This window comes from Talpa europaea, assembly GCF_964194135.1.
Source record: "Talpa europaea genome assembly, chromosome: 2".
NCBI lineage: Eukaryota > Metazoa > Chordata > Mammalia > Eulipotyphla > Talpidae > Talpa > Talpa europaea.
Window position 1 is genome coordinate 14,319,647 of NC_140068.1, and position 26,642 is coordinate 14,346,288.

Consider the following 26,642-nt stretch of genomic DNA (forward strand, 5'->3'; position numbering starts at 1 on the left):
GATGCACATTGGAGGAAAAATTTCAAGGTCTGACACAACACACAGAACTTTTCTGATTGTTCTGTGGCAATCTCTAATATAAGCTCTTTTTCCATTTCTTGTTAGTTTTCACTTTAAATAGTTAACCCACGAGAGAGAAGACAGTTACGTGGTGGAACAGCTATGTGGCACAACAAAATTACTGAATCTCAACAATCATTAGATTTTCTTCCCCACCTTGCAAAAGAGCTCTCCAATGCATCGATTTGCACAGCAACCCCTACTAAGTCAGAGAATGTGTATATTCAATATTTTTCATTTGCTTCAGGCTACTCTTTGATGTTCTGAACAATTTTTATTTATTTATTTATTTATTTAAATAAATTTTATTTTTATATTCCCCATACAATTGCGACCCCCTTATTTTGACCCCAATCCCTTCCCTCCCTGCCCCCCACCACCCTTAGAGTGTCTCTGGTTCATAGTTGTTTGTTGATTTTGATTTTCACTTTCTTATAGTTATTCATTTTCCTGGTCCCTTATTTAACTTTTCTAGATTCCTGCTATGAGTGAGACCATCCGGTATTTTTCTTTTTCTTTCTGGCTTATTTCGCTGAGCATGATCCCTTCCAGCGCCATCCATGTTGTGGCAAATTGCATGAGTTTATCTTTTTTGATTGCTGAGTAATATTCCATGGTGTATATGGACCACATCTTCTTGATCCAGTCATCTATTTTTGGGCATTTGGGCCCTGAACAATTTTTAAATTATGATTTTATGCATTGAATTAAAAATAGCATTTAAAAGCAAAAGATATTCTTTTCCTTTCAAGCACTATACAGATGCTGATCTTTAGTTCAGGGAAGACAAAAGAGAACAGGGAAGAAGGAGGAAAGAAGGAAGGGAGGAGGGCAGGCGGTTGAGCGGGGAGAAGAGCAAGACTGAAGGGAATAAAAAGAAAGAAAGGAAAAAAAGACTGAAGGGAAGGAGGTCAGGAGCTTTGGGAGCACCGCAATGGGAGCACCGTAAGTCCCAGCAGCAGCAGACACCATGCTGGCACCAACAGCCCATTCCTGAAACATTAAGAACTCTACAGAAATGACTGAGATCATCAAGCAAGAGGGAGAGAGGCCGACAGACCTAAATAAAGAATAAAGAGACCATATCTCCTCTCCATCCAAACCAGATTTTTCAATCTTTGTTCCTTTCTGGCTGGGATAAAACATGTTGTGTTAGAGAAATCTTTGCTTGCAGCTGTACTGGCTGTGTCAATGTAGGCAGAAAGCAAATGTGAGGAAAATTGCATAGCTATCGGTTGTTATTTATATTTTTTAAAATGCATGTAAGTTATAGGTGGCAGGAGGCAGTGAGGTGCAGGTATGTGTTGCAATCTATGTGACCATGGCAGTGTCAGGAGCCCGAGTGCCCCTGAGAGCGCGTGTTTCACTGTGACGGGCACACGATCTTTCGGACACCCTTGGCAAAGGATCAGCCAAGCCAGCACCACCAACAGGGGCACAAGCCACTATCTATGGGACCAGAGGCTTAAGTCATGTGTATAAGCGTCACAACGGTGCCTTCACTAAATGGGCACTCGGAATGTTCACTGCGGCTTTAATGCCACTTGTTCATTCAGATGAAAACGCACCCCCTAGGGCATTAACCTCTCCAACCCAACCCGGCAGTGGATGAATACAATCAGAAAATAAGGAGGTATCAGAAAAGACAGAAAACGCAAAAGTGAGACTATGAACACAAAAGACAAAACCAAAAAGGTGGTTTTTGAAGAAAAATAATTTAAGCTCTTTTGGAATTATACACACACTTACATATGCATAAGCCATAGCACTCCCTTCCTTTATCATTCTTCATTAAAAACTGCCAGCACTAAATTAGCAATGGGAAAGCTGTGTATGCTGAGTATACAAAAATTATGCTTCATGCTGCTATGTCTTAATTTTTTCAAGCTTATTTATTTATGTATACAAGAACTGGGGTACGGCCAGAGGTGTGTGGGAGGGTAAGAGGATTCACCAGAGACAGAGCGGGGAGCAGCACAGGCAGACTGACTGAAATACACTGCTGAGGGGAGCAGCAGGCGAGTCAGGAGAGGTCTGCCCTGCCATGTGGGTCAGGTCAGCTCCCTGGCCAGCCGGGACTTGAACTCAAACTCATGTTGCAGAGGCTGCAGACAGCTTCATAGGTTGTATCTTAACCCCTTGCACCACCAGGGAAGCCCTATGTCTTAATTTTTTAATTGTTATTTTTTATTTTTTAAATCTCTTCATGTTAAGCTTCTGCCTTAAAATCAATTTTTTTTTCATTTATGGTCTCATTCATTTCTTTTCTTGCCACCTTGTCTCATTTTCATTCAAACGTGGTGCTAATGATAACAGACTGATGAATGAAGACCTGCACAGGAAAAAGTTGACAATTCACATACAAATTGTGAGAAATTTAGGCATGAACTTGTAGACTGTCTCAGCTCCGCTCTCAGCCCAGGTGGGCTGATTTATGTCTAAGGACAACTACTGTTCACTCAGTGACTCTGTGTCAATAGTAACACAGAAACAGAACTCCTATAGAAGCTGCAAGTGGAAATCAGTTAATTCAAAGATTATGTCCTGCAGGGCACTCTAGATTGATTCCCGTAGTATAAATATACCCCAGGGGCTTAACAAATGCTATTTAAGTTTCTATATAGTTTACTACAAACCACTTTGCTTCACAGTAGTAATGACAATGTTGTCACTCAAAGAATGGCCTTGATATACCTGGTCAGTTTAAAAGAGAACAAACCATTCAATTCCTGAGATGTAAAGAACTGATCCTCTAAAGACTCAACATGGGGCCTCCCTGGTGGCACAAGGGGTTAAGCACCACACTATGAAGCTGTCCGCAGCCTCTGCAGCATGAATTCGATCCCCGGCAGGCCAGAGAGCAACCCACATGGTGCAGAAGACCTCTCCTGTCTCACCCACTGCTCCCCTTAGCAGTGTACTTCATCCAGTCTGTCTGTTCTGTTCCCCACTCTGTCTCTGGTGAATCCTCTCACCCCCCACATCTCTGGCCTGTACCCCAGCTCTTCTATGCATAAATAAATAAATCTTTAAAAAAATAAAGACTCAACATTTGGGCATAAAATTAAATGTAGCCTTTGTTGTGATGTTGGGTAGCTAACCATGATATTCATCTTTCATTACAAATGAATGAAACCATTAGAACTTCACATAAAAAAATGTTAATTTGAAAAGACTTTGAAATAATACAGGCCATACCTTTCGGTTCATCTGTTATAACAGTCTTCTTTTTTTGGCGAAAGAGCTTCCAGGCCGGTACAGGAGGTGATTTCGGTGGTACGATTAGAGGACAAGATCTCGTTCGAGTGACCAGCACAGGATGGCTGTAGATGTGGGAAAGGCCGTATTCTCTAAGCTTCTCAGAAGAACTGGACTAAAAGGTGGAAGCAGATTTATAAGGACTCTAGCAACTGACTCAGATCTTAAAAACAATACTCAGATCTTAAAAACAATCCTCTGTCAGAGGACAATAAAGGAAAATGAGCCATATTAATGTGTCCATTAATATAAGCACCATTACACTTACATCACTTCCTAGCATTTCACTTTTTCTGGGCACCCAGTTTCCTTCTTTACAAAACAAGAGAACTAAAGTCCACTGTGCAGTTCTAAGAGTTTCAGATTATATGAGACGGCAAAAAATTTAGCACACCAACTTGGGTTCAAAATGAATCGACTGTTATTTTTATGGATAAAAGCTTTGATGCAAGTGTTTAATATGTAATGTTTGTTGCTGTTGCTTTTCGCCACCAGCAATTGCCACACAGCATGCGAGGTCGAGCAGGAGCTACGTGGCTGCCTTGTCCATAGTTTATGGCTTCTTCCTCAAACAGCCGCTCCCCCAGAGGGAATCCCCATGATCCTGCCTAACAATGGGGGCTTTCATAGAGGACAGAGGCTGCCCAGCACGCTGCCACATCAAGAACTTTCTCAAGCAGATGCTTCCCCCATCTATCCTGAAGCTCCTATGCTTTGGAACAACTCAGAATGATTGCTGTTCACTTGTCTGGCTTCCTCATTAGACCCTAAGCTTGTGGAGAGAGACATTGTACTCAGAGCTTGTTCTCTGCTGAGCACATCAGGGACAAAAGACATCTGTTGTTGCACACAAACCTAAGTGAGCCTTTTTATCTTTGAAATTCAAAGCTCACTTTTGTTTTGATGTTAGTTTCTCAGAAGAACAGTGAAAAGATCAAATGGATGGTGCTATACTCTTTCCTTTTTGTAATGCATTTATCCTGTTCTTGTACTTTGCAGTTATGGAAAATGTTTAAGTACTTCCTGTACATGAGGCCATGACACTCCAAGCATGGTTTGTGTCCTTCATGGGCCGCTGTGTGGGTGTTCAGTGTGTCTGGAAAATCGAAGACAACACCTGGGCCTGTGCCACGTAAAAGACTAAAATTAAATCAGGGCTGAGATGACCAGTTCCAGCTATACGCATGACTCACATTGGATTTAATCATGATCAAATGAATTAACTCTGAATTAAAAACAGAAAAACTACCACTATCTCTGTATTGATAACAGCTCATTAGGTCCCATTATATTGATATTATCACTGTGGTTATAAGGGAGTCTTTTGGAGAAAGGAATGTTTTCTATATGAAATGGAAAGTAGAGGAAAAGCAGGGAGGAGGAGGAGGAAGAGGAGAGATGAATTACATTATAACTAATAAAAATATGTAATTTACATGCCTTTTCTTTGGCATATAATAGAAACAAGCAATTGATAAAGAGCATGTGAGCCTACAGCTTCATTTTCTTAAAAAAGGGAACTGCTGGAATCATTTGAATGTCCCGATCCCTGTGTTAGTGTCTAATTTTATAGATAAGGAGACTGAAATCCAGGAATACGATTTTAATTATTTCTGGTAAAATTCTGGTATTCCTTTCTAGCACAAGTAACTTTATTCTGTCTGCCTGTCTCTGTGTCTTTCTCTCTCTCATGTGCACACACACACAACATAAATAATATTGTGTTTTCTGGCCTTAAGTGCTTACCATCTTCTTTAATGAAAATATCTTCCTTTCAAACAAATAGAGAGGTGTGAAAGTAGCATAGACAACCATGTGAGGGTACTGTATTGCTGAAGAACCTGTAAAACCAAACATAAATAGTTTCATGGAATTCTAACCCAAATGGGCTTGTCAGCAGGTCATCTCAGCTTGATCAAATCCTTAATGAGCTCATCTGGGCTGGTAAAATGTACGTAAATAACTCTGAGAGTATTTAATAAATGCTAAATCTCAAATATGCACATATCTTATAGGCTGTCTTACTAATTCTACCTTCACAATAATACCTTGTAATTACCTAAGAAATAATTTTACTTCTCTGAAAATGCTATTACACAAACTTACAAGCTCTCAGTCATTGTAACTTAGAATGAAAATAATGATGCACAAATGGAGTGTTTTGGAATTGAGTGATTTATTGAGGATTCCATACTCCTGAATCACACACAGTGTTATAAACCAATGTAACCCCAATAAATCAATAACTAAAATTGAGATCATTAGTAACCTCTATAGATAACATTTAAATAAGACCAGGAGTTTCTATCTCATTTCAAAAAGAAAACATAAACAAATGAACACTTCCATGGAGAAAACATAAGTAACTTAATTTGAAATGTTTAATGCTTGTAGAAATTACTTGAGAGTATCACATTTACTTATGCATATGATTCTTAGCATCCCTGAAATTACTATATTTAATTCAGTATGATATTTTGTTCTTTAAAGATTCTGTCCAAAATTTTAGCACTTAACTTATTTTCCTTTCTTATCTTTACTTTTAATCAAAATGATTTATTTTATTCCTTAAAAAATATTAAGCACTTACATTTAATTCTAATATAAAATAGTATTTTTTTGAAGAAAAATGCCTTTACAACCACAAAATATCAATTACATATGAGCCCAGAATCTCTCTAGAATAGATTAAGATGTGAAATATGCCAAAAATAAAAACCCATTTTTACATTTAAAGGCTAAACTTTATATGTCTTTCATGGAATGGAGATTTGAACTTGGCTTCACCACACAGCACAACCTCTGAACCACATTCTGTATCTTGACATTGAACTTATCTGTGAGTTTGGTAGGAAAAAAAACTGTTACTTGTGACTTATGTTTTCGCAAAGAATGAAACTCAGAGAAAGATTTGACAGAGATGAAGAATTATTAATTTTGGGAGTGCTATGTCATCCACCATCAAAAACATTGCTTAAAGTCTTCAATATAAGAGAGAATATTTACTAAAGACGTAAAGATGTGACTAGGGACTTTTCTGTGTCAAACGACCAGATGCTTTTCTGTTAAAAAGTCGTAATTATTAAAATTTGCACACAAAAACCTTAATAACATATTGAAAAAGAGCATGAAGTGAAAATAAACTAGACATGGCATAGACCTGGAGTAAATGGAGGTATTTTTAATCACACAGTGAATTATGAGCTGAGAATCTTAATCTATACCCTAGAAATACCAAAACAGATGACTCAACGTTAGGACTATAAACTTAGCTATAAAAGGTTACATGTATGTATAATTATTTTAGCAGAGGAGGACACATACTTATATAACTTTATATGTATTATATATAACACTATATAATTACAAATAACATTTATTATGTGTATAAATACATGGTTATATATTTATATATATCTAAATATATGTAATCACGTATGATAAATGTCATGCAATAACATTTTAATATATTGATATATTAAAGTACAATATATATTTATTAGTATACACCTTCCTACTGAATCATAAGAACTTGGACAACCTTGGTGTTTATCACATGCAAAGGCCCTTGCCAGAATATGCACACCCATGTGAGATTCTGACAACTACTGGCAATCTTGAATGCATTTATGTAGATATTTTAGAAAAGGAAATACATTTCTATGCTTCAAAGTTGTTTTTTTTTTTAATTTTTCCAGTTGCCTTTGATTGGCTCCCAGCTTTATTTATTTTTTAAAGATTTATTTATTTATTTTTATGCAAGCACTGGGTACAGTCAGAAGCTCAGGAGGGTGAGAGAATTCACCGGAGCCAGAGCGGAGAACAGTACAGGCAGACTGACGAAATACACTGCTGAGGGGAGCAGTGGGTGAAGCAGGAGCGGTCTGTCGTGCCATGAGGGACCCTTGCCAGCGGCCGGGGATCGGGGATCAAACAGGTGCTGCAGAGGCTGCAGACAGCTTTGCAGCCCAGCGCTCAACCGCTGCACCACCAGGGGAGGCCCTGCTTCAAAGTTATTTAGTATTTTAGAAAGAGCCAGAACAGTGATTCTAGGAGACTGAGCACTTACAATCTGACAGAGACTGCAGAGAGTACTGTACTTCTGAGGAGGGTCTTGAACCATGAAATGACCATTTGAATTTTTCCTTCTCTCCATCTTTACTCCTCTTTTTCCCAATGTCTTTTACATCTGATCTTTCTAACAAATTAAAAAAGACAACCAACGTTTTAAGCACAAAGTCTCAAAGTATATATCTTATTCAGTCATTATGCTGAATAACAGACCAAAGCAGCAGCCCTATATAAATACAAAAGCATAGCACAGATTTCCCAAAACAGTATTCGCCTCTAACAAGAAGCAAAAAATAAAGCAAGGGAAAACTGACATGGATTGAGAAAGATATATAGCAATAGTTAATATTAACTACATAAACTATAGGTTAGATGCAGCTAGTCACTAGAATTTAAGTTATATATATATAATTACATGGTCAGGATAATTCTCTCATTTTCAACATGGAACAGTAAAGCATATACTTAAATTTGAATCCTAAATGTGGAACTCACTCAGATCTTCCTTATTTGAAGCTCCCATATCAAGGACACACAGCTTTCTGTTTCTAAGACATACAGTATTTTTTTTTAAAGATTTATTTATTTATGCATACAAGAGTTGGGATGTAGGCTAGAGATGCGGGGGGTGAGAGGATTCACCAGAGACAGAGCGGGGAACAGGACAGACAGACTGAAATACACCGCTGAGGGGAGCAGCGGGAGAGACAGGGGAGGTCTGCTGTGCCATGTGGATAGCTCCTTGGTGGCCAGGGATCGAACCTGTGCTGCACAGGCTGCGGATTACTTCATAGTGTGGTGCTTAACCCCTTCTGCCACCAGGAAGGCCCAATATCCAGTATTTTCCAATGGATTCTGGGTTCCTACCAACACTTTATTGCCAACACAGCTCACAGAATAAAACTCTAAACCCAGAACTACCTCTATCATATAATTTCAATCATTTTATTTGCATAATTCCATGAAACACATTCTCCCTTCATCTTAAAAAGAAAATCCGTCAAGATTTTTTATTCCCTAATAAATTTCTCCCAATTTCAGATTCTGCCATTTTATTTCTTCATTATCTGCTCATTTTTTGAAATTTACATAAATAAAAACTATGTATACTCACAACTGGCAATGTTCTTATTCTGAGGTATTCCTGTCTCATCTCCTAGCCTTCATAGTATATTAAAAATCTATGTCAGATAGTGAAGGCAAAGATAAACAGCTGGGACTACATCAAATTAAAGAGCTTCTGCACAGCAAAAGAGACAATAACAAAAACAAAGAGAAACCTCACCGACTGGGAGAACATTTTTGCACACAACACTAATGATAAAGGACTGATCACAAAAATCTACAAAGACCTGATGAGACTCAACAACAACAAAGAAAATAATCCAGTCAAAAAATGGGCAGAAGAGCTAAAAAGAAACTTCTCTGAAGAGGAAATGCAAATGGCCAACAGGCATATGAAAAAATGTTCAACATCACTTGTAATCAGGGAAATGTAAATCAAAACTACCATGAGATACCATCTTACACCAGAGAGAATGGCACATATTAAAAAAAAAATAGCAACAACAAATGTTGGGAAGGGTGTGGAGAAAAAGGAACTCTCTTGCACTGTTGGTGGGAGTGCAAACTGGTCCAACCACTATGGAGAGCTGTGTGGAGATTTCTGGACCTACTAAACATAGAGCTTCCATATGATCCAGCAATTCCACTCCTAGGTATTTACCCAAAGGACACAGAAACATCAATTCCAAAGAGCACCTGCACCCTATGTTTATAGCCACACTGTTTACAATAGCTAAGCTTTGGAAACAGCCCAAATGCCCAAAAACAGATGACTGGATCAAGAAGATGTGGTACATATATACCATGGAATATTACTCAGCATTCAAAAAAGATAAACACATGCAATTTGCAGCAACATGGATGGCGCTGGAAGGGATCATGCTCAGCGAAATAAGCCAGAAAGAAAAAGAAAAATACCGGATGGTCTCACTCATAGCAGGAATCTAGAAAACTTAAATAAGGGACCAGGAAAAAGAATAACTATAAGAAAGTGAAAATCAAAATCAACAAAAAACTATGAACCAGAGACACTTTTTTTGGGGGGGGGGAGAGGAGGGATTGGGGTCAGAATGGGGGGGGTTGCAATTGTATGGGGAATATAAAAATAAAATTTATTATTTAAAAAAAATGAAAAAAAAATCTATGTCAGAAACAAAAGTCAAGATAGCTATAATGTTAAGTTTTACGAGGTAGATCTAATTGGCGACCATACATACATATAAAAAGTAGGTTTTCAGAATTTTATCCTGTGAGTTTTCTATAAATATTTGATTTAAAACCATTTTTAGGTAGCTATATGACTGAATGTATTATTTTAAAGTAAGATTTTATAACACCTTCAAATTCCTACCCAGAATTCATAATATAGACATAATATATGATAAAATTTAAAAGGAGAAAAAAAATACGCTTTCACATAGAGATGCATATAGTGTGCAAGTCTTTTTTAAACTGTGCTACTGCCAATACTCTAGATAAATGTGGTGCTCCTCTGTCACTGTATCCCATCCATCTAGCAGGTCCCTCTCGCAATAAAATCAGCAGATGAGCTGTAGTGGAGATAATTTTCCTTTAGTTCTGTAAACATTTACCACATCTACTTTAAATCACCATGAGACTCTTTATCTTCCACTTTCCAGTGAATTATCAGCAAAGCATAATCTAACTGTGTCTACTTTCCATTTCTTGAAAAATCTACTAGTTTTCTCCTTTGCCTTTTAGTTCATTCTACTCTACATGTAATATACAAAAAAGCATGTATGTGATGAACATTGAAAATTTAATGTTTCTTCCTATATTAATACCATATGATGTAGCACTGTCAATATGTATATATATAATTATCTTCAATTTCTAAGAAAACGATACATGGAGTAATAATTAATATGAATCTGGTACGTTCTAGAATCTTAGAAAAGAAGGATCTTATTATATGGATGTTTTCACAAGAGTTAATAAATTATACTACTACTAATAAAGAGGCACTAAATTTAACAATGTTTCTAAGGCATTTATATACAATATTCATATTTAATAACATGGTGATAAAAAATATCTTACCCTTGGGAATTCTGTCACTTCTCTCAGGCACTTTTAGTGTTGACAATGAAATTTCAGGTTTGGATTCTTTGCTGTCTTTTCCATCTTTAATTTCTTTGCCATTTTTCACTTCTTTTCCTTCTTTCCCATCCTTCACATCTTTGCTATCCTTCAGTTCCTTCCCAGGTTCTTTTACTTTGGTTTCTGTCACTGTAATTTTGCTTTCAGAACTGTATTCTTCTGTCAGCTTAAACTCAGGCAATATGTCTTTTAAGAGGTCCCAAATTCTGTTTGTATATGTTGGGCTTAGATAAAACACATGGATATTAATTTCAACCACTTTCAACTTTCTTTCATTTCAGACCAAGAAATTATTACAATAAAAAATCAACTTACTCTTCCATATACAAGACTAATTTCAATAGCAACTTCAAATTTTTGTTAAAAACACCACTTGGTGCATTCACTAATTCAATAAACTTTGATTCAGTGTCTACTGTGTGCTTTCCTTTATTAATGCAAAAAGACCAGAGGGCCTCCCTTGTGGTGCAAGGGGTTAAGCACTGCACTATGAAGCAATCCACAACCTCTGCAGCACAAGTTAGATTCCTAGCTGGTCAGGGAGCAACCCACATGGCACAGCAGACCTCTCCTGTCTCTCCCGCTGCTCCCCTCAGCAGTGTATTTCAGTCAGTCTGCCTGTTCTGTTCCCCACTCTGTCTCTGGTGAGTCCTCTCACCCCCACATCTCTGGCCTGTACCCCAGCTCCTGTATGCATAAATAAATAAATCTTTAAAAAAAAAAAAAAGACCAGAGTTTTGTGTCCATTGATGGATGAACAAAGAAAATGTTTTACCCAAATAAGATGTGAGATATATGTTATATATTTTTTGTGGCTGTAGTCACACACACATAATATATATAACACATATTTGAAATATTATTCAGCCATAAAAATAGAAGGAAATTTTGTCATTTGTGACAAGTTGGATGAAACTTGGCAGCATCATGCTAAGTGAAATATGACACAGACAGACAGAGGTTAATATGATCTCATATGTGGGATGTAATCAAACCAAACCAAAACAAAAATATGTACTCACAGATAATAGAAAAGAAAAATTGGTAGTTGCAAAACTCAGAGTCTTGGAAGTGCTAAAATTGATGAAGGGGTTCAAAAGCTACAAAATTCCCAGTTTATAAAATAAACAAGTTTCTGGAGCACGATGCATACAGCCTGGTGACCACTGTCAAGAATACTGTATTACATATTTGAAAGTTCAGAAGGTGGACCTTAGGAGTTCTTATCACAAGAAGAAAATTTTAACTGTGGGGCAACAACTGTTAATAGAGTCAATATACGAATATTGAATCTTTGTGCTGTATACCTGAAACTAATATAATGTTACATGTCAAATACATTTTAATAACAATCATGGCCTTAGTCTTTTTTTTCATTTTTAAGATTTATTTTTATTTACTTATACATACAAGAACTGGGGTATAGGCCAGAGGTGTGGGGGTTGGGGGTGAGAGGATTCACCAGAGAGAGTGGGGAGCAGAACAGGCAGATCTACTTAAGTACACCGCTGAGGGAAGCAGCAGGCAAGAGAGAAGAGGTCTGCTGCACCATGTGGGTCAGCTCCTGGCTGGGGATCAAACTCAGGTCACAGTGGCTAGTGATAGCTTGATAGTGCTGAGACTTTAAACCCTGCGCCACTAGGGAGGCCCCACAGAAATATGTCTCTTAGTCTTAAGGGTCGCTCAGGCTGGCAGTAGGGATAGGCATATCACAGTCATGACAGGGAAAATGCATGTGTTTGAGTATTGAGTATCAGTCACTTTCCCATACATTATCATTTATGAAAAACAACTTTATCCTACCTGAATTCTCCACAGAATTTAACAATATTGCTATTCTACCTTTCTTTAAAGTCTTCCCTGAGGCATACAGCATCTCTCTTTTCTGGTATCTTTTTGTTATAGATATTATTTGCAGACCCCTTTGAAAACTCTCTTTCCTGTGGTTACTTTTGACAAATGAGGGTCACTCTCCCAAAGTACTTCTCCTTATGATCATATTATCTTTTAGACGCTTTTCTCAACAAGTGAGCAGCACCACATTTTTAGTTTACATAGATGTAACCCTCGAATCATTAACTTCAGCTTAAACCTCTCTTCAGACATCCAAACCTATATGTTCAGCCACCTAATGGATAGCTGTCCAAAAATAAACATAAAAATCCATGAACAAAACATACTATCATCTTCCCACCTATCAAGCAAGTCAAAAAACTGATTGTCAAATAAATCACTTTGTCCATCAATCCTACCACCTCTAATTCTAATAGATTACCTGTTCTCCATTCTTATCAATAATTCCTCTATAGAAGCTCTTGGCAAATCCCTCTGGATTCCTGCACAAGCCAGTTCCCACACTCCAGTCCAGCCATCTGCTCTATTGCTCCAAAGTGTCTTCCAGTTTCACAAGTCTGATAAGATCATTCTCTTGTTTAAAATTCCTCAATGACAATGCCTCCTCTACAATCCTGTAGCACAAATTCCAGTCATGCAGAACCACATGCTTTTCTGGGAGTACAACTACTTACCTTGCACTTCCATGCGATTGTTCTCTAAGTTGGCTTTCCTACCGCAATAAGTTGCATTGTCTTCAACTAATCCTTGAGGTCAGTTCAAGTACTACCTTTTTTGGAAATTAAAATACATGTTCCTGCTCTGAGTTCCCAAAGAATCTTTACATATTTTAAATTTAATACTTTTAAAATTTATGTTTTAGAAGATTAATCGGATTACCATATAGAGAATTATTTGGGGAAGAGGAAGGTAGACACAAGAGGATTGGTTATAAAGCTATTACATTTTTGCATGTAAGCAGTGACAAGGAGTTAATCTGGGATAGGCAATAACAGAGATTCAGGACAATGGATAAATTCAAAATGAGGGAAGGGTGTTCTATTGACAGAGATCAGTAAGGGCTATGCATGAGATTGAAGAAAATGATTAAGGCTGTCTCTTAGTCTTGTTCTGTTTGTGTTTTAGCTTGAATCTCAATACATGGCTGCCATGTATTGAGATGAGGTAGTCTAGTAAAGGTATAGGTTTGGGATATTGAAAATCAAGAGTGCTGTATATTTTCCATCTCATATAAATTTTTGATATCCACTCACTATCTATGCGATGTATGTGATTGAAGTAGTATATATACATACAGGCTATGGTTCAAGAAAGGTGATCAGGCCTGGCAACACAGACTTGAAAGTAACTGTCAAATATATTGTAGTTTAAGTTCATGGGATAGTATACCTATTACACTCTCCACTGTGGTTGAGGAGACAGTTATTGAGGAGCTATCCAAGAAGACTGAGAAAGAGCAGCAAATAAAATAGAAAAACTCAAAAGAGTGTTGGGCCTCCCTGGTGGTGCAAGGAGTAAAGACACAGCCTATGAAGCTGTCTGCAGCCACTGCAGCATGAGTTTGATCCCTGGCCAGGGAGCTCCCCACATGGTGCAGCAGACCTCTCCTGACTCACCCGCTGCTCCCCTCAGCAGTGTATTTCACTGTTCTGTTCCCCCTCTGTCTCCTGTGAATCCTCTCACCCTCCCCCACATCTCTGGCCTGTACCCCAGTTCTTTCTTGTATGCATAAACAAATATTTGAAAAAAAAAACTCAGAGTGTTTTGCGGAAGCAAAGTGAATTAAATTTTGCAAAAGAAATAAATTATTCAAGATCAAATACTGGGGTGCCACGTCAATAGAGAAAAAGAGGTGACCACTGGACTTGATAATGTCAAGGCTTTTGTTGACATTAAAAATCAATTTATGAGTTTAGTATAGGATGTACAAAAAGTTGGGTGAGAAAAGTTTGAGAGGTGAGAAAATAAAGTATAGACAATTCATTCTTTTAAGATTGTCTCTGAAAAGGAAGATCAGCTGGTGACTTCAAGATAATTACTGATTTTCTTTTATATCTGTGGTTTACTTGAGTACCTGAACTGCTTCCTGTTCATCACTGGGTCATCAGTGCTTAGCAGAGAGTGGGCACTAGTATATTTCACTTTGCTTTAATCTTACAACAACTCTGCAACAGAGGTATTAAAATCCTAAATGAGGCTTAGGAGGCTGTAAATTTTAATGCAGTAACACAATCCATATTATCTTTCCATCCACAATATAAGAAAGTGCTATGCTATGAACAAGAAACATTCTATCACAGAATTAGACCATATAACTTTTTGGGTGGTTAGCTAAAATATATTGGATGGCAGAATCTTCTATTCATGGATGAACTACACCGACATCAAAGAAGTATGCCAAGAAAAGTCATCTCTTCATTTGAAATTACCAGACTTCTTACATCCACTCACAACTATCATTGATTGTATTCTATTACTATATGGAGAATCTGAACTTTCTTGTTTTTTTTCCAAGTGGTAAAACTGCATTAATTGTAGAAAAGCATAATACACAAGGTCAACAATTGCAAATAGAGCAGCTGTCCTTTGCTCCTGTGGGAGAGTAAAAGGGTAGCTGGTGTCTGTGGGATATGCCAGTGAAACACTTTTCATATGGAAAAAAAAAATCAGCAGTCCACACAAGTTAGCACTCTCCTTGACCTCTGTAAAACCATGACTACGACTGGCACATTCTAATCCTTCTTAGTAGCAGAAACATTTCACTGAACATACTATTTCGTGACTTTGATCATACTGTTTGCCTACCTTTGGTGCCCCTGTCCCCTTCCATTCCTTCAAATCAAACCCAGCCAGTCAACAGGAAAGACTCCAAACAAGTCAGAAATTTCTCCATGAAGCCTTACTCGATCCCTGCCTATGCTGAGGGCAAAGGCGACTGTTGCCATATTTCAATTTAGCCAGTTTCATGACTCTTTTCTTTTTTTGGTGATTTCATAATTGCAGTATGATTGTAACTTAAAATTAGATGAATAACATGACAGAGTGTTCATAAGAAAAATCCCATAAGGCAGTTCACAGTATGTCTTTCTCAAGTTGTATTTAAAGGAAAATTGACAGGTTTAAAATTCTGGTTCAGTCTCACTTTTTTATACTTCTTTTCCCTGTATCTAATGGTTGATTACCACGTTTTTACAAAATAACCTAGTGAAAACAACTAGAGAAGGAAAAAAAAAAAAGCTTTTACATCCCTCTACCATATGCTGGCTACTTATTTTTGACAATTTCACCTACTCAGTTTCAGAATATATAGGAGAGGTCATTTTATCTCCATTTCACAACTGAAGAAACCAGGATACTGAGAGTTTACATTACTAAGACTACTTCGATCTTCTCCAGCTTCTACCCTTGGGAAGCATAGTTTCACCACATTGATCAAAGATCAGATATGATCTGTGTTGATAAATGTACTGTGGATTTGATCATCTTGTAAAATTTAGCATCTAAATTGGTGATTTGTGCAGATCCATTGATATAATTATTTTCTATGTACCTTACCCCTATCAATTTCCAATGTTAATGCTAATATGATCAAACTGTCCATAACATTCATGTAAAAACACAACTATTTGTGACATTTTACATATGGCAGTAAGTGGCTTCTCTGTTCCATTATTTACCTGCAAAGCATTATTTTTGGACCTAGATGGCAAATCTTCTATATCTAGAACCACATAAGAGAAGGACTGTGGGCAGCAAGACTGCTATCAAATTGTTATCGCTGCCTCATAATAAATTCCAAACTGAGCTTCAGTTTTCTCATTAGTAATTACTTATACCTAACTGATGGGGCCATTGGGATGATGAAATAGGACAATGGGCGCTATGGTGGCAGGTGGTAACATAAATCTGAAGAGATGTGATCTCTTACATGTACAGTATTATAAACTAATGTTATCTCAATAAATTGATCCATTAATTCATTAAAAAAGAAAGTATTTTAAGGACTGTGGTCTTTAATTAGCAATGTTACATTAAAGTACTCAATGCCTAATGAGTGTTTTATTATTTTTAATCATTGCCAAATATGTATGGCTAATTAAAAACTTCTTTTGTGTTTCTGTACTTAATATATGTAATAGTGGTATAAGTAAGAAGGGACACCTGTAAATATTTTATCATAATAAACTATTACCATTGTTTTAATATCTGTAATCCAGATATTTAAAGATTAAATATATGTGGCGATGGAATTTATCCTGGAATTCTCAAGGAATTTTATGTAATACTATGTTATTTTCCCAAAACACTTTTTGTAGAATATGACATTTTTAAAAATCCTTTTAATAACGGAGAACATTTCTGTTAAAGAAACTTTACTAGGGATGAAAGAAAACAAGAGATAAGGAACCAAATGGCAAACCTACTGGATAGAAACCACTTCAGGGAGCCATCCTGTGAGGGTGTGAATAACGGTGAACTCCCCCAGTTCTCGCCTCTCTGCTATGTGGATGCTAAAAAAGGAAATACACAACAGTATGATTACTAAACTTTGGAACTACAGAGTGGTGTTTCAGGAATGGGGATCACTAATAAACAGGGAAATATTAAATGCAGGGGTCATGCTGGTTATATATTATTACATAGGAAAACGCTAGATAACTGGTTTTGTTAAAATATTTAAACCAATTGAATCATAAAATTTCATGTCGACTTATAAAATAGGCTTACAAGCATGATTACAAAGAGAAATAAGTTAATATTAATGTCCTTGAATAACATCTTTTTGTTCAATGTTGAAAGAATCCAATCAATATTGAATGAAATGATGCTCAGAGACCTGGCTTCCTTATTTAAAGCTTCATTTAAAGTTGCAGTTTCTGGTCCAACCACTGTGGAAAGCTGTGTGGAGATTTCTGGGCCTACTAAACATAGAGCTTCCATATGATCCAGCAATTCCACTCCTAGGTATTTACCCAAAGGACACAGAAACATCAATTCCAAAGAACACCTGCACCCCTATGTTTATAGCAGCACTGTTTACAATAGCTAAGCTTTGGAAACAACCCAAATGCCCAAAAATAGATGACTGGATCAAGAAGATGTGGTCCATATATACCATGGAATATTACTCAGCATTCAAAAAAGATAAACACATCCAATTTGCAGCAACATGGATGGCGCTGGAAGGGATCATGCTCAGCGAAATAAGCCAGAAAGAAAAAGAAAAATACCGGATGGTCTCACTCATAGCAGGAATCTAGAAAAGTTAAATAAGGGACCAGGAAAATGAATAACTATAAGAAAGTGAAAATCAAAATCAACAAAAAACTATGAACCAGAGACACTTTTAGGGGGGCGGGGGCGGGAGGGGAGGGATTGGGGTCAGAATGGGGGGCTGCAATTGTATGGGGAATATAACAATAAAATTTAAAAAAATAAAATAAAATAAAACTTAAGTATACACACTGAAAAAAAAAATAAATAAAGTTGCAGTTTCCAGTAATCTATCAGTGAGGATGTATCTACATAAAACATATTCATACAGAGTATTACAAATATATAAAAAGCATATAATATTTTATATATTCAATATATCTACTGTATATGATCATGTGTTGTTATTTTAAAGAGGGAAGTCTCTTTAATTTTTCTGATTTCAATAATTAATCTAAGGTGACTATGAAATTAAGCCAGTCTCATACATGGCAGTGTAAAATGGGCATCAACAAATCTTAATGAAATCCTTTGATAATTGCAGAGAAACTAGGAACATCTGTTCTATCCTGTACAAAAGTGTAGATCTGCCATCACAGCATAAATTCAAACCAGGTTGTGACTGAGCAAATATGTTTCTTCTCATTTTAGTCCTTTCATTTTTTTTTTCCTAAGCTGGCTGGTCCACTTACATTACTAAACATAAAAGCCAGATTCCCATTTCACCCAAGAATTACAGTTTCAGCCCAGTGTATGCCAATCAGTGACAGTGATTTATGGTTTTGACCAACAGACTTGTCCTCTTCAGAAAGAAATCTTACAGTCCTTAGTCACTCATTCTGTCATTTATTCATGTGCACTGATTTGTGATTCACATATTATAAATTCTGGTGTATCTACATATATCAGAAACAACAAACATCTATTGGGATAGTTTACTGTCTAGTTTAAACTCCCCTTTGAATAATTGTATTTATGAATTTACTCTGCAAACTGATAAAAATAATGCTTTTTCTTTGTATATCTCACATAGATATTGAGATGACTACTCTACATTAATTTTTAAGTGTAGAAATATAAAACATGAAAATAGTCGCTATGTCATACAATATCTGAGAAAATGCAAAGAAAAATATAAATGTTGCATATAGTGCAGATTTCCACTAGAAATTCTAACAAATATAGTTCACTTAGTCCTGTACTATTTTCAAGCTGGACTGCTTTTTTTTTAATTAACAATAACTCTATATTGCTATAAAATTTGAGGGCACTAAAGCTTTAAGAAAGACAAATGCCATTCCACTTATCCAGGCATTAAATGCTTCACCTGACTTGCAGCTCTAAATTCTCAGAACTTCAACTTAGGCCTGAGAGTCAGCAACACTAATTTCTCTCAAAACAAGTAAGCATAGTTGTCACCATTGTGAGTACTTCATAGATTTAGTTATCTACAAAGACATTGTTTTTTGAACAATCTTTGAAATTAAGGGCTGCAAGCAGGGTGAAACAAAGTTCCCAATAAAAAATTGAGAGTTGGTAAGAGAAAAAGAGAAATGCAGGTGATAGATGCAGGAAAGGTTTCTGATTTGTAGCCTTGGAAGAGAAAAAGGAAGCTGAGGCAGAGACAATGCACTCAAAGCACAAGGGCTTCTGAGAAGGGGAGGGGGCTAAGCTTTGAGCAAAAGGCTGACATGGCCTGTTAAAGGTGAGTGTGTTCTGTTGAATATTAAACTGCTGACACAGGCTTAAGAAGGAAGGACGTCAAGTTTAAGCAAGTGCAGGGTAGGAAAGGATTCTACTTCAGTGACACAAAGTTGCCATGCACAGCTCGAGCATCTAAGCTTTTTTTGCATTGCTCATGCCAACATGAAACTAAAGCGTTGCATGTATGCCTTCTATATGTTGGTACATAAATCACACAGATTTCTCAAGAAGATCGAAAGAAATACTACCAATTTTCACCATGAATGCATGAAAAGAACCAGTGTTACCAAAAGCATGATGAGGACACTGGGGTTCCTCCAAAAAGCAGATTTTTCAAGGCTGCTAAATAATTGCCAACCAAAAACTTTTATAGGATTCTAGTATATATTGTTCATTATGAGCTATTTTTCCCCTATAAAACTACATCTTTCTCCCACTAATCTGAAACATTATTTTCCATGACTGATTTTGCACTCATAGTTAGAAAACACTGAATTTAAGAAATAATGGTGAAGTATTTTTTGGGGAGACAATTTTGTCTTATTGTTGCCTAACCCAGTATTTCATGCCCGTGGCTATGGCATGTTCATTCTTATATTAGAGCATTTACATTGCTTGGGAAGAAATATTTTTAATTTTTCAATGAAATTCTAGAATATAGATGTATATTTGTTGCTATTATTTGCTTTTTTGTTTTTATACAAATGACTAATTCTTCACTCTACTTACTCAACATTTGTCAACTTAATTATGGCTTTAGACAAGAGCATTGGCCAGAGCTCAAATTCATTGGTTGTGGCTGGAAGCAAGAGTTTGTTATCTTCATCAAAAGGCAGAGAATCATCAATAGTTATCTTTCTCCAGCAACCCTAAAAATGAGAAAAAAGGAATGTGCCATCAGTGATTTGTTACTTCTGCTTATACATTATTGATGTTATTATAATACTGACATTATTATTTACTGTTTTATAATTTTATTTTAGTTCCTTCAATATAACTTTTGTGGAGAATTTTAACTTACTATTTTATTTAATATATTATAGCATATCCAGACCTAACTAAATCGACAGTGTCCTTATTTAAGAGGTACTGTTAGGACATTTTGGGGTACCTCACCTTATATAATGCAACTAATTAATTCTGTTTCAAAGAGTGGAACTAAAACATTATGCAACCATTAATAACTGGGGCATAATCAAAGAACTTAATATAGTCACATTGCAAATTCTCCAAATATAACTTCAGTAATTATCACTTATCCTGATAGGCTCCATGATATCACACTTCCAATTACCGTATTATTCTTACTCCTCATCAAAGATTTAATTTTATCATGAAGTTAATTAATAGTTTGTAATAAAATCAGTATATAAGCATATTATTTCACAAATAAAAGCTTGAAATAAATGATAATATTAATAACTATAGCTCGATTTTTTATCTCTGATTTAACATGCAAAATTTATTACAAGTTCATTCCCAAATTTGACAAAGAAATATTTTCAGCAGGGATACAAGCATTGTGAACAAGAAAATTCAGCATCACACATGGCCTATAATCATTAAGCTGCATATAGTCTAGTGAGGGAAGGCATAAAAGAAAACAATGTAAAATGCAATATGAGGTGCCCTAGGATCAGAAAGGAATGGGGAACTAATTTTGCTTGAGAAAAGTCATCACAAGAAAGTGACATTTGAACTGGGATTCTAAGGACATTATACTTTTCCAAGCTAATACTAACTATAGAGTGAAAAATGTATTGTTTTGTTCTGTTTTTCATGATACTTATAACTCTGAACTCATGTTGCCTAATGTAGTGGTTATATATCTTTTTCTTGACATATAAAAGCATGATGTAGGACAGGACAGGGTTAAAGTCACATAGTTTAGCAACTCCATCTTCCAATTTCAAATGAATTGTTCCCTCAAAATCACAACTCAAATAAGTCAGATGCATAGGGACAGATACAACATGACTCCACTTATATGAGGTTATCTAGAAAAAGCAAATTTATATAGACAAAGGCAGGACAGAAGTTGCTAGGGGCTTGATGGAGAGGGAAATAAGAAATTAATATTTAATAGATAGTTTTTGTCTGGCATGATGAAAAAGTAGTGGAAATAGTGTGACAACTGCACAGCATTGTAAAACTACTAGTGCTACTGAACTGTACATTTATGATGGTGAAAGTACTCAACATTATTTGATGTCTATTTTGCCACACAACCTATAGTAGGAGTTCCCTTACTACATTTTGATTTTCAAGAATATTTTAAGTGGGGGCAGCTGGATTCCAACTGAGGAGCTCCCAGCTGAACAATGCTATCACATCAGTAAAGAATGCTTTGATTACTAGGTAAGTCACATGCATGTATGTTGTATCTCAATCAATCTGCTACCAGAAAAAGATGAAAAAATACACAGGGATGAATGTTCAGTATCACATTTCTAAAATAAAATTTGACTAGACTTAGGAATTTAATTGATTCCTTGATATTAATACATTGGTTGGGTTTCCCTAAATTGTATAAAGAAATGAAGGAAAATATTATACACATAATTTGAGACCTCATTACAGAACACTGAATTATTTTTCATTTATTATTTTGTGTTACTGTGTGTAGAGGGGGTATAACAAAGGGCACTTTTTACTGAATTGAGTGTGTCAGCACCACATGATTTTTTTTATTATCGAGGTAACATGGGTTTATAACAATGAATGTCATTTCAAGGTACAAGGTCACACCACGCACCATGCCTGCCACTGAGGTACCCATAGTCCTTCACCACAGTCCATTGAGCCTCCTCTCCACTTTGAGTCTCCCTGTCCCACTCCCAGTCTTATAACCTAATACAAGAACTGGGGTGTAGGCCAGCGGTGCGGGGGTGAGAGGATTCACCAGAGACAGAGTGGGGAACAGAATAGTCATCTCAACTGAAATACACTGCTGAGGGGAGCAGTGGGGAGACAGGAGAAGTCTGCTGCACCATGTGAGTCATCTCCCTGGCCTGGGATCCAAGTGCTGCAGTGGCTGCAAGAGCCTGATAGTGCTGAGACTTTAACCCCTGCACCACCAGGGAGGCCCTAAGCTGATGCTTTTATGAAAGCCTTAATCATTTGACCTCACTCAAGTTTAGGCAAATGAGCAGAAGTGGGGGACATATACCCAGGTATTTGACCTGCTCATCTTCCTAGGTTCATCACCTTCTAGAATTCCTCAACATTTTCTGTTCCGTATCCACTTTCTTATCCCTCTCTCCTATCACACATTTAAACTCTAAAGTCTAATCTGTCAAATCTGCCTCCTGTTAGTAAATAAAAGCGATAAAGTAATTTAGGGAGTTATTTTCTCTCCTAACAGTTTGACTTTCAAGGTCCATTGTCTTGTGGTGAATATTAAAAAACCCAAAATCCTATTTCAGCTATCAGAAACTAACATTACCTTCTTTACTGGCACCTTCTCACTGTAATGATGCTATTATTTCCTAAGCATTGACCTTTCAATATTCCCTATCCCAGGAAGATAGATAGCTGAGGGAAATGTCATGGCCCTAGAAATATATAACATAATGATTAATATTCAATATTTTCCCTACTCCCTCAAATGTTCAAGAACTTTTGAGCCCTTGACCAGCCATTTGTCAGCGACCAGGCCCAGTGCCATGGGTGCGTCAGCAAGTCAGTCACTTGGGACCCACACTTAGAAGGACCCCAGACTTGGCTTAAAGTGCAGCTATCGCTGTCCTAAAATCCTGTAGCTAGTGCTGCCTATGACTTGGGGCCTCTAGGAAGAGAATTCTACCATTAAAAACCTAAAGATGTGGGCTATACTCTAGCAGTGCTAAATATGGTGTGAATCTACTTTGCCATAGCAACCAGCACAGGTCATAATTCTCTATTTGTGCTTCCTACCATCACATTCATTTTCTTTTGTGTCAGCCAGAGGTCAAAAATGACTTTGTCAGATAGAGGTTGGTTAACATGAAAACAGATCTCAAGTTCAGGGTCAAATCCAGTTGAGATCTTGGCCAGCAGCAGCAGCCAAATCCAAGAAAGGAGGACTAGACCATACTCAAGCACTCCTTTCGGCCCATGACCGTGATGTCACATTTCAGAGAAAAAAGGAAGAGAGCTTTGTGCACCTACCTGCTACCCAGCCAGCCTGACTCCTAGGGCAGAGGGATGCACTATCACAAGACTGGTATCACAGGAGAATCCGCTGTGTTTCTTAGTGATCCCAAATCCCAAATGATACTGGAGTATTTCTCTCCAGTACTTATACAAGTAACATCCTGCATTGACTGCATCATCTTGCATTAGCCGAGGTAGCCGCATGCAAGACATACATTTCACTATGAAAGCAACATGACAGTGAAGGCATAAGAACATGACGACTTACCATCCAGTAGAGTTTCACAATGTACTTTCCATAGCTGTTGAACAAAGGCATGTGCCCCTTCACAGCCTTGCACAGAGAGTAGATGTGTTCCCAGGGCTTCCAGTTGAGGACAGGTGGCTCCCCAGCACTTCCTTTAAAATAATTGCTTAAAACACTCCCATTGAATATCTTCCAGACAGCGGAGAGTTCACTGATAATCCATCTCATCAGCTAGAGACAAAAAACTTTTTAGTGTTAATTAGTTCTTTTTCAGTGGTTGGTATGGCAATTTAAGCGGGGAGGGAATCCAGTCCAAAATCAACTTTAAATAGTAACATTAAAAAAAAAATAGTAACATTAAATTCTACATGTATTTCAGCTTTTGATTTCTGATCTGTGACAAAATCATAGATTTGCTTTGGTTTTCAGAAAATGTAATCAGAATACAAATTTAAAAATCCATTATGAAACACACACCTGGGAGCTGTCATCAGTAGTGGACTATCTGTAATTTGACCTTCATCTTCATTTCAATTCTCTGTGTGTGTGTGTGTGTGTGTGTGTGTGTGTGTGAGAGAGAGAGAGAGAGAGAAGAGAGAGATTGAATCCTTCTGAGTGAAATGGTTCTTATATGTAATAAACTTTTTCTAAAGGAGTAAGCTATTTTTCTATAAATGTTGACAAGTATGAGAGAAAATGACCTTTTATGTCCACAGGACCAATTACACTAAGAATGCAACATGAAAGAAATAAAACTGCACACGCACTAAGAGATGACCTGCATCTCGTGTTTCACACCTTGAGGTGCAGGTACAGAGCACAAATGTTTGGCTGATGCTCATTGTGGGGTCTGTAACTGTGTAACTGCCACTGAGGGCGGGAACCAATAAATTTCAGAGTAGCAGAGACCAAGGTTGGAATCCTTCAGATCCTTCTGCTCTTGGGCAAATCACCTTGACTTCTCTCAACTGCAGTTTTTCATTTGTGAAATATATACATTCCACTGTCTATTTTTCAGCATTTCAATCTATCAGTAATTTCTGGGTTACAGTGAGTGTTAAATAAAGACATTAGTACTTCAGTAGAGCTGGATTTCCTGAAATTCCCTGTCATGTTTAACTGCTTGGCTTACAAGAAAATATATACATGAGACTGAACTCATAAGATTTGTGCTTTTCTGAATGTCAGTTTTTGAACAAACTTCTTAAAGTTTGTTTAAGTTGAAGAGGGCAAATCAGAGAGCCTCTTATAGATCGGGAAATTTTACTGGAGAACATTTATATGTCTTTCGCTTAACAAATTAAAAACTGAAGTTGAGGGCCTCCCTGGTGGCTCAGGCAGTTGAGCGCAGCACTGTGAAGCAGTCCACAGTCTCTGCAGCGCCGGTTCGATCCCCGCCGGCCGTGGAGATACCCACATGGCGAGCAGACCTCTCCTGCCTCGCCCCCTGCTCCCCTCAACAGTGTACATCAGTCAATCTGCCTGTTGTGTTCCCTGCCCTGTCTGGTGAATCCTCTCACCCTCCCGCAAATCTGGCCTGTACCCCGGTTCTTGTATAAATAAATAAATCTTTAAAAAAAAACACTAAAGTTGGATGTGTATTTAAGATTCATAAAATAAACATCTTTAAAATTGAAAATAAAAATAATCAGATATTAGAATTTTATACTAGTTGGTACAACCTAGTAGAAGCAATACAAGTTTTGATTTTATTATTGACAAGATATTAAAGATAAGAAAAAGTGTTTGAATCAAGAATGACTGTGCCTCACTCTTCTGATTGGGGGTTAGGAGAATATTATCGAAGTCCCTGTTTTTCCTTTAACTACCTTCAGGGACTAGACTGGGTCTGTTTGATGAATTAAATCCCTAGGTGGGAGATGAGAAGTGGGGAGGTGGGAAGGTGGGGAGGGTGGGAGGGAGAAAAAGAGGTGGGGAGAGGAGGAGGAGCAAGGAAGGGTGGAGGAGGAGCTAACAGAGAGGAGGTGGGGTGGAGATAGAGGTGGGATGTGCGAGGCAGGGAGCTGTGCTCCAACAGGAAGAAGGGCTATTATGCTCAAACTGTGGTTTGTTTCAATGAGTCCTGGGAATCCAACTATATCCCATGATTTCCCCACATTTGCAACTCTGCATCACGACATCCTACTCTTGGACATAATGGCTGGCAGCAGCTTCATGCAATTGCTCCACACCTCATTCAGGGAAGAAATGGCCAGAAGGTGAGGACTCAGCAACCCTGGGACCCTGGGCAGGAGAGTGAGATTCAGTCAATCTGAGTACTAGCATTTTCTGACCACATGCATTCAAGACTCAATTAAAGAAGCTTCTCTTCCCTTTTAATATCTGGCATATAAAATTCTTTGTAAGAACAAAACTTCAAGGGGAGGAGGAGAGAACAGAAAGTGACCAGGAGCTGTTTGAGCAGGTCCTGAAGGCACTCTGCAAGGAGGCTTTAGTTCCTCCTTGACCACATACCTCACTGCAGAATAAATGTTCATTTGCTGAAAACAAGTCAATCAGGATTTCATTTTTCACAACTACTGGAGTCTGAAATAAAAAGAAAAAATATAAAATAAGATACTAGACATGTAGCTTAGTGCAATAAAGTTTCATCTGCCATGAACAGGCCAAGCTTTGCAATCAGAGGAATTAGAAGAATTAAAAAAATAATTATTCCACATGATCACCCTGTCAGAGCTATCAGTGATATTCATTTAATAATATAATGCATATAAAATACAGTATTTTAGCAAACAAAATGTTTTGTGATTTATGCAGATAAACTTAGCATGCAAATGCACACAAATGAAGTTTATAAAGTGATTTGAAATTTAAATTAGCCCCTCAAATTAAACCTGAAGCTTAGTTAACATCTGGTAACTGAAAAAATATCTTCATTTTGGATGAACATATT

The 26,642-nt window shown here is 37.2% G+C and overlaps 1 protein-coding gene across 1 annotated transcript in view; it reads right to left on the reverse strand.

Moving 5' to 3' along the window:
- Positions 1-26,642, reverse strand: part of ADGB (androglobin) — a gene marked incomplete at both ends in the record, with an annotated part of 108,958 nt that overhangs the window by 66,694 nt on the left and 15,622 nt on the right. The window contains 8 exons of the mRNA XM_084257862.1: positions 3,259-3,433; positions 5,065-5,159; positions 7,388-7,516; positions 10,516-10,799; positions 16,854-16,940; positions 20,077-20,216; positions 23,750-23,959; positions 26,204-26,275. Of these exons, the coding sequence (XP_084113988.1) occupies positions 3,259-3,433; positions 5,065-5,159; positions 7,388-7,516; positions 10,516-10,799; positions 16,854-16,940; positions 20,077-20,216; positions 23,750-23,959; positions 26,204-26,275 (1,192 nt within the window). The remainder of the gene's footprint in view (positions 1-3,258; positions 3,434-5,064; positions 5,160-7,387; positions 7,517-10,515; positions 10,800-16,853; positions 16,941-20,076; positions 20,217-23,749; positions 23,960-26,203; positions 26,276-26,642) is intronic.